Source organism: Pinus tabuliformis, chromosome 9 (assembly GCF_031772625.1).
Source record: "Pinus tabuliformis cultivar Carrire ecotype Pingquan chromosome 9, CPIR1, whole genome shotgun sequence".
Lineage (NCBI taxonomy): Eukaryota > Viridiplantae > Streptophyta > Pinopsida > Pinales > Pinaceae > Pinus > Pinus tabuliformis.
The window spans coordinates 214,078,214-214,088,128 of NC_142307.1; the positions used below are offsets into that span (position 1 = coordinate 214,078,214).

Sequence of the window (9,915 nt, forward strand, 5' to 3'; positions counted from 1 at the left end):
AACCAATCTTTAGGTCTCAGGGGATTCCCAATTAGTAATTTCTATCTTACAGAAGCTAATCAATGGATTTCCTTTCAAAAAGGTGGTCAAAAGTTGGAGACTGGAATTCATTTTTGAAAGAATCCAAGCATGCTTATCCTCAGAATATATAATCACTGAGAATGCATGAAGACAAGGGAACCAAGAAGTAGACAAGTTAGCTAACTGGGGGAGCGATCATAATGGCCAGGAGCTTCTCCTCGACTAGTTGTTCCCTTACAATTCCCCTCTTTTGGATGAGCTATGCCAAATTGTCATTAGAGAGGAGGAGTCCCTTATGAGGGTGGTGGACAGTTGTAACCCACTAACATTCGATGCATGACTTATGGCATTTGGCATGGGTGGGGGAGGGCAGGAAATCTTCCTTCCCATTATGTTGCAGCTAATGTCTCTACTACTATTCGTGTGAAATATCATACCTCTCTTGTGTGAGAAGGAATATGGGGATTCATGGTGCTTGTATTTAGGTGGTTATATAGTGTCAATCATGCAACACTTAGAGAGGTATTCGACTCTCAGTGGGATGTGAATTGGTCTGTGATTATTTTTCTACAGGTCGTGTGCGTATGGTGGCAAACTTCCATTCGTTGCTCCTCTTCCTGTAGGATCATGAAGGTAATAGTTCCTTCCTTGTTGTTTTGGGTGAAACCTTCCTATGGTGGTGGACAACTTGCTGGTAGAGTGGGTAGCTGTTGGGGGCGTATTGCAAGGGTTGACTAGGTGGTCATTGATGTTAGTCTAAACTTGCTTCAGGACACTGGCTTTTTATTGGGCTTCTAGGATGAAGCTGCTTCCCCATTCCTTGCATGCTCATGTGATGATGAAGCTGGAATTGGCCAGTCTGAATGAGGGAACACCTGAGTTGGCAGGTGCATGGGGTGGTGGTGTGGGAGTTGGTGTTGTTTACAATAGTCATATTACCGAAATTAAGCGAGGCAGAGCTCATGGGGGAGGTGGAGTTGGTGGCAGGAGAAGAATGGTAGCAGGTTTTGTGGATGATAGAGGTTGTAGGATCCTCGAATAAGGTGATCGTGGTGTAGGTAGTAGGAGTAGGGGCATAGGTTGTGGATGAGGCTCTTGTGTACGAGGGTGGGGTGGCAAGTCGAGAAGCATTTAGTGAGTTGGACGTGCAGTTGTTGGTCGCAACAGGAGATGTTCCAATCTATTATGGACACACTGAAATATCATGACATGATTCAGAGGGAAGAACACGAGGCAGTGATGGCCAAGTTGGAGCAACTGCACTACTTTCAGTGCCACGTTCAAGAACGGATTGTGGTTGTTTGGCATGGATAAAATATTTTGACATAAAAGCCCGAGAAAATGGAAACCTGACATGCTCATTTTGAGCGACATGCCCACTATCTTTAGTTCTCTCCTCTAGGAACGGGGCAAGACAATCCTACTTCTATCATTTCAAATGAGTAATTATGGTAATTGGTGTCTTGTTAGTTCTTTTTATTTTTTGGTATGCAAGGCATATAAGGCTATGGATCTTTGAATTGGATATTTTGCTGCTTGTCTGTAGCATGGTAATAGCATTGGTCAACAAACATGGTCGGGGTAAGGCCGCATGCATTTTGACAACTTTATATATATTTTTTGAATAATAAAAAATCATCAACTTTTATATATATAATTAATATATTTTTTATTCTTCATATTAAATAAATTAAAATATACCACTCTTACTAACTTCCTATATCGACTTTGCCTCTATGTCCATATATGCTCACATCAATTAACTATGTCATCGTTGCTTGCTTCTATATATCTAATTAATAGAAAGACAATGGACACCATCGCATGCAGTTGGCCCCGGATCTCCAAAGAATACATGTTTACCCATGAATGCCCGGTTTTAGCCGTGATACTCCACTTGATAACATTCCGGCTTGCTTTGAAGCGTGGTCGGTTCGCTGTGAATTTCATGCCCAGCGGAATCATACATTTTTATAGACCTGATATATGACGCATAATGGTAACCTCTCGAAGCAAATTTACTGCTACCCATCTCTGTCCTAGTCAAGGCCGATCCTTGGGGTCTCTGATCATAACAAACTTCCCCTCCCAAATCGAAGTATGCAGCGCCCTGACCAAGACCCTCGAACAATGACATCGCCCAATAACCGATTATCTCGTCCTCATAAAGTAAAGCCCATACTTCGCCTACACGTTGTCTCACTTGCTGTAAATCCAATAATATTTTACCAATTTAGTTGCGTTGCTATTTAATCAAATTATTGCGGATTTTTAGAATATTCTTAAAAATTATGTGATTTTAAAAATATTTAGAATCATAGATTAAACAAAATATTTCCAATTTAAAATTAAATCATTAAAATTATTTATCTTGATCAGATTTTAAAATATTCCAAAAATCAAATATAATTCGGAAAATATCCTTACTTGCTCAATTGTTAATAGAAATTCGGCCTGAACCCCTCCTAACCGTGATGCCCGCGCGAAACCGGAACGAGGAGAGCGAGCGCCAGGAATTGGCACATATCCTTCACACTCTAAGTCATAGCAACCGTTTAGGTAGTTGTCGGACTGCATCAAAGGCACTGACTTATCAGCACTCTGCACCATGAATGATTTTTTTAATACATCCACCAAACTTCAAACCATGTAATTACCGTCCATAAAACAAAGAGCCTTGGTTCATTATCGCCGTATTTAGTTGGATTCACCTGCAACATTCATATAAGAATGGATTATTTGTTGGTGATATTTAATTTAGTGTCTGTTTCCCTAAACAATAAATCAGTCTTTGCTTTGCTGCTTGAAAGAAAGAGAGCGAGCAAAAACTTGAATATGGTGAGTGAGAGTGCACTCATTATTTACTCAAATGTAAATTTCAATCCTCTTATTTTAACGATTGAAATAACATAATGGTATAGGCTAATTATTTTATTTTGAAATTGTGATACATAATGTGTAATTTAGTATTAAAATTGGTAAATGTTTTTGTTAATATTATATAAAAAATGTCTAATAAATAAATATTTTTGGCAAAATATTATAAAAAAGTTTATTAAAAAATTGGGCTTCTAAAATTTCCATTATGTCAATTATTTAATTATAGTAAAGTTTGTGTACTCTATATATTTATTAACTAGTACAAGCACATTAAAAATAGTAATGTGGTTGATACAGATAAAGACTTCATAAATATAACCAAAAAACTATTTCAACACTAAAAATGCTTTATTAATACACACATTTACCTAATTAACCATGTATAAAAAGGTTATCGGTCAACTTTAACTTTTTTTTTTTTTATAAATGAATGTTATAAATAATAATTACTAACTTATTATGGAAGAATTTATTAGAATTGGAATAATCTCATATCCCTAGAAAATTGGTGGATGGGGGAGCCACTTGGCACGAATTTAATTTTTTAAATTGATTAAAAGTAATGAACCATTTTGCTAAATAAAATTTATTTATTTATATAAATGAATGTTATAAATAGTAATGAGGATCTTATCACGAAGGAACTTATTAGAATTGGAATAATCTCAAATCCCTAGGAAATTGGTGAGCTGAGAAGTCTGGCACTAACATAATTTTTTAAATTTATTAAAAATCAATGTAATCTAACAAACTCTTACACAACAATCATTAATAAACATTAAGACTAAGCATATTACACTACAACCATTGATAAGCATTAAGACTAAGCATATCACAAGCATGAATTTATTGAAATCATTCAAGGCAGTGAATCCATATATAGTAAAAAAAAACAATTTAAATAACACAAATCAAGATAAAAAATCATAAATAACATTAAAAATATTGTTACTTTTAAGTTCAAAGAAAAAATGTGGTGTGAGAAAGATTTAGTAGCTAAAAGAAAATTAAGATATTATAAGGAGGTCATCAACCCCACTTTAGAAGATCAAAAGTAACTCTCTGTTTTAACAAGTTCAAAGAAGAAAATTAATATAGCCAAGATTAAAATAAACTCTCATGAGCTCCATAGTGAAACAGGTCTTTGGGAAGTTCTTAAAACACCATTGATGGAAAGGATCTGCCATCTCTGTGAGAATATGAACATTGAGGATGAAAATCACTTCCTCTTAGAGTGCCCAGGGTGCAACTACAATAGATCTCAGTTTCATAATCTTTGTTATTATTATTATTATTATCCATTTTTAAGGTCACGGCCAAGCTAGACACCATATTTGTGTATGAGACCACCTTGTTTGTGGGACAAGGGACATAAAACACCATTGATGGAAATGATCTGCTCGGGTACAACCATAAAGTTTCATAAAATTTGTTATTATTATTACTATTTTTAAGGTCACACCAAGCCAAACACCAAATTTGTGTATGAGACCCCCTTGTTTATGGGACAAGGGACATAAAACACCATTGATGGAAAGGATTTGCCCGGGTATAACCACAATAGATATCATTATCCATTTTAAGGTCACAACCAAGCGAGAAACCAAATTTGTGTATGAGACCTCCTTGTTTGTGGGACAAGGGACGCACCTCCGCCCAGGAAAGTCTACGAAGGCATAGAGCCAGGTACAACCACAATAGATCTCATTATCCATTTTTAAGGTCACGACCAAGCGAGACACCAAATTTTTGTATGAGACCCCCTTGTTTGTGGGACAAGGGACCCACCTCCACGCAGGGAAGTCTACGAAGGCATAAAGCCGGGTACAACCACAGTAGATCTCATTATCCATTTTTAGGTACAACCACCAAGTTTCATAATCGGGTACAACCACAAAGTTTCATAAACTTTGTTATTATTATTATTATTATTATCCATTTTTAAGGTTACGACCAAGCTAGACACCAAATTTGTGTATGAGACCCCCTTGTTTGTGGGACAAGGGACATAAAACACCATTGATTGATGGAAAGGATCTGCCTAGGTACAATCACAATAGATATCATTATCCATTTTAAGGTCACGACCAAGCAAGAAACCAAATTTGTGTATGAGACCTCCTTGTTTGTGGGACAAGGGACCCATCTCCACCTAGGGAAGTCTATGAAGGCATAGAGTCAGGTACAACCACAATAGATCTCATTATCCATTTTTAAGGTCATGACAAGCGCGACACCAAATTTGTGTATGAGACCTCCTTGTTTGTGGGACAAGGGACCCACCTCCGCAGATCTCATTATCCATCTTTAAGGCCACGGCCAAGCGAGACACAAAATTTTTGTATGAGACCCCCTTGTTTGCGGGACAAGGGACCCACATCTATGCAAAGAATTCTACGAAGACATACATACTCTACCCCCTCTAGTTTTGAACCTATGACCTCTTAGGAGAAAACACATGCTCTTAACCATTAGGCTTACTCAACACTGATATTCCTAGCCTCCTTTTACTATGTCAAAATTATAGTGAGCTTGGGACGCTTCTCTCCAAGCTTTTTGGGCATAGGAATAAAGTCTTAAATCAAACTAAATAATTAGTTTCTTTAAGTCTTATAGATCAAAGTTAAATCAAACTAAATAATTGGTTTTTTTAAAATTTGATGGAAGTTAACTCTCATCATCAAATAAATAAATTTATTTGAAAGAAATTACGATAAAAATTATACTTAGATATGGGTTTGTTCTAAACTCACCGCCCATCCAAGCTCTATGCTCTCCAGTTTACCTCGATTCTTAGTCATGAACCAAATTTGGCTGTTACTAAAATAAGCATCGGCGGCAACGACGGGACGCCAAATATTCAAAAGAGCAGTTGCGCCAAATATTAAGTCTCGAGGGGGCTCGAATAGCACCATGCTATGCTGTTAACAACAACAATACATTAGAACAGGAGAATCATGTATGAATGTTATAGAAATATAGATGCAGGCATCAGATGATTGTGGTATAAGTACCTCACGTGCAACGCCATCAACGTTATTGACATTAGGTATGGCATTTAATTTTCTTCTTCCTCCCCTCTAAAAATTGTCTCACAGATCCTCCTCTTTCCACTTCTTCACGTTTGATTTCCCTGACCTCCACTGTGTCCGCTGGACACTCAGACCTAGCGACCAATTTTAAAGTCTTTCCGCCGCCGGAGTCAAAGTTGGAAATATTGAGCGTCGAGGACTTCAGTTTCGGTGCTTTCTTCAAACCCTTTTTAACACACAAAAAGAGACAGAAGCGCATGTCAACATTTTCTAAATTTGATTTTTACTATTGTTTTCGCATTGTAAGGTTGAAAACAACACTATGTTGCTGTACCCGCGTTATATTGTCATGTGCGTACTTATCCCGAATTTTACACAAAGAATATTATCTCCATACTGATCCCGAAATTTCAGCACTGCTGGAGGATTGACGAAATTGATGTATTCATCGATACTCATTTCACGCACATCAATGGCAGAGGTGAAAGCGACATGAAACAGAAACAAACCCATTAAAAAGAAAAACGAACTCATTAAAAGGCAACAAGAACAACACGAAAGGATGAACAGAGGCCAACGCCCTTTGTGATGTTTAATGATGAAAATATATATTACCAATCTAAGTATATAGAGCCTGGCTGGTAATAATTCAGCGTGCCATACTTAAATTACAACATTAAGAGTTATAGTGCTTATCACCCCAAGAAATTATTGTTGCTTTCCAGCTGGACGATATGTATCCATGTGCAAAATAGCATTTATATGTTACGATTATCACCCAAAACCAAGCAACAATTTGTGCATTTAGATATGTTAACCGCTTCGTTCTTTTGGCTCAAAAACCATGTAAGCGCAGTTACTTATTCCTGCCCTTCCATTTCGTCTCAACAACTGGTGGAGCCGGAACACGTGTAGCGGAGGTACACGAGTCGACTACAGCATGCCGATTGCCTCACCACCAAAGGAGAGTTGCCCATCGTTAAAAGCGGGAGAGGAGCAGCTAATTGTGGGTGGGAGTAAATGGGTGGATAAAATAGATTTTATATAATATGATTCTCTCTTAAATCTAGGCCATTATTTATACATCTCTATTAAATATTATATTTACATAGCATTTTGAGTTGCTTGATTTTGTATAAATGAAGTTCACAAAATACACGAAACATAAATTTGATATTTTCAATAAACCAGAGCTGCTGTTTAATATTCTATTCAGTCTTTACGATTATGGTGAGTTTCATAGAGTTGTAGAGAGTTTAAATTATTAATTTATACTTAACTTGTCTACATGCATGTATGGCGGGAAAAATTATCTCCAACACTCCCCTTAATTATAACTACTAAACATAACTATTACTATGAGTAAACTATGCCTTAGCTATATTTACATAGAAAATTAACTCAAAATGTGTTTCAGCACTTTAGATGAGTGATTTTATTTTCCTGTTTCTCTAAAACCTCTGGCTAGTTTTAATTTTATTCTTGTTTTTTTTGGTGAAGGTTGCAAATTTTAATTTCTTTTTATGTTTCTCCATTTTTGTTGTTGTTGATGTTGCAATCTTGTCATTGTTTCATCTTTTGTGATCAACATTTTAAAAAACACTTCAGAGTGTGCACGCCTATCCTCTTCATCTTCTTTTAAAAAATATTTTTATGTAATTCTCTTATGGTTGGTCTTCATACTCATGTATTTCTCATTCAACCATTGCAACAAAAGTCCATTGTAAAATTTTATTTCTTAAAAACATTTAATGAACATCATTACAATGATTATTTTCTTTATGCTCTTTGTAGAGAGCTTTCTCAAAACTTTCTCTTCACTTGGTTTTCACATGCAAGTGGGCTTCCCTTATCAAATAATAACTCATCAATCATATCATTCTACTTCATCGTTTGCAACCACTCTTTATTAGTTAAGTGATCTTCATCAAATTTAACACAATCTACCTATAAAATATACCATGGAATACTTGTTCCAAAAGCTTTCATGTTGGAAAACGTTTATATGTCGATGCTCTTTGCCTTCATAAATGTTGTTGAGTGTGTGTGAACTCCACTACTAGGTTGACACACCTTTCTCTCCACAAAGAAACTCCCCCTTAAAGAATTTTTTTTTCTTTTTTTCCTCTGATGATCATTGTTGGTCCTCTTACGGATCTTCAAGATTTACGCTTCAAGTGTCTGAACTCCACTACTATATTGACACACCTTTCTCTCCTCAAAGAAACTGAAATTGGTTGTTTTTCCTTTTATGATCATTTTCGGTCCTCTTACTAATCTTCAAGCTTCATGCTTTGCCTTCAAACTACATTGTTAGAACTTTACATTCACTTTGAAACAAAATACACAAAACATGAATTTGGTAATTTCAATAAATGGAAGTTCATCCTCAATATTCTATTCAATCTTTAAAACTATGGTGATCTTGTGATCTGGACATATGCAAGAACGCACAAAATACAGATATAAACATAAACATAGAGATGTAGGAGAAATAAAACTTCATTTCATTAATATCAAATAACTGAAATACGCTTACATATATAATGGAAATATACTAGCTCGGGCAATGGTAGCTTATCTCCGAGAAGATATGTGGTGGCTACATGCTTCTAAACTGCGTTACAATGAGGCTCAAGGGTCTTTTTATTATTGAAGAATAAGTGAAAATCCTAAACAACCAAAAATCTAACCTCAGAAGATGAAACACCAAATGTTTGTGGACTTGTTGGGGGTAGTTGGACAACCAACTTCCCGGAGTCGTAACTTGGTCATATGATCTTTGCTTGGCGTGTACAATACCTCGTTGGAAATATCTCTCAGAGTAATGCAATGGGTTTCTTGCAAACATAAAAAAAAGTCGTTTAGGGGGTCAAAAGAGCTTCGGAAGTTCAGGGCCTGAAAAAATCCTAAAAATAGTAAATGCTGTTATAATCAAGGAAACCAACAAAATCAATTGGAGGTCTAGATGGAATAGGTGGGTAGTCACAAATATCCACCTGAATTAGTCCCCCCCCAGGAAGGAATGGTCCCCATTGCATGCAGAGCCTCCATGAGGTGAAGAAATTTTGTTGAACCTGGTCCCTCGTGAACCACTTTCCCTGGTGAAGGAGTTGGCTTTCTTTGACAACTCAATATAGCTGGATCCTCTGCTAGCGAGTGTTCTTGATATGTTTGTTCATAATCCAGTCACTTGTGTCCTGCTCAATGCAACTTGGGTTGTCTCATCTCCTATAACAACACATCAATTATTTATTTATTTATTTATTTATTCTCACCACTTTCTTCCTAAGGTGTGCACTTTGATAGGGTAAGGTGTCTAATGCATCTAAGTGTAACTAATATGCACATGTTCGAATTTAAGCGCCCTTATGTTACCTCACTTATATGCTTGTGAGGGTTTGGATGACTTACCGACTTATATATTTGGCGCACCTTGGTTAATTTTATATGCTTGTTACCTAATACCTTAGGTCTAAACCCATGGTGCAATTTGGTAAGTTAGAGGATTCAATGCATATCAATTATATTGATGCTAAGGATTTAAATCCTGCCACCGTGCTCCCTTTTGATTGGTAATTGTTGAGGTTGGGGTACGAGGAGTCCCAACCTCTGCTTGCCACCTGAAGTCGTTCACGTGGCCAAATGTTTGGGCTTGGGTTTTGTGCGACGGTGGGATTGGTTATGGCATATATTAATAGTGGAGGCATCTTTCTAAAACCCTAACTCACTTTTACTCTTACCTACCTCTCTTCCTGTTAATTTTGATCACCACTTGGGAACATACTTTGTTGTGCTCTTCTCTTCGAACCCTGGTATGAACTGGCTCTCTCCTTCACCCATCACAGTGCCTCCCTTCCATGCTTAAACTAATTTCATCATTCAGCTTGTGTCGTCACATACTTTTTTTGTTGATAGGGAATGCTCATTCCTTGGTATTACTTCTTGTGTTGAGAGGGTTTTTCTTAAGCAATGCCTCCAC

General features: G+C 36.7%; 1 protein-coding gene across 1 annotated transcript in view; it reads right to left on the minus strand.

The window, feature by feature from the left end:
• Nucleotides 1-6,392, minus strand: part of LOC149147915 (uncharacterized) — a 93,647-nt gene extending 87,255 nt beyond the window's left edge. The window contains exons 1-6 of the mRNA XM_089442004.1: nt 6,309-6,392; nt 5,998-6,159; nt 5,655-5,822; nt 2,679-2,732; nt 2,449-2,592; nt 2,001-2,227 (exon numbers count right to left, since the gene is read on the minus strand). Coding sequence (XP_089298130.1) covers nt 2,001-2,227; nt 2,449-2,592; nt 2,679-2,732; nt 5,655-5,822; nt 5,998-6,159; nt 6,309-6,392 — 839 coding nt within the window. The remainder of the gene's footprint in view (nt 1-2,000; nt 2,228-2,448; nt 2,593-2,678; nt 2,733-5,654; nt 5,823-5,997; nt 6,160-6,308) is intronic.
• Nucleotides 6,393-9,915: the final 3,523 nt, after the last annotated feature.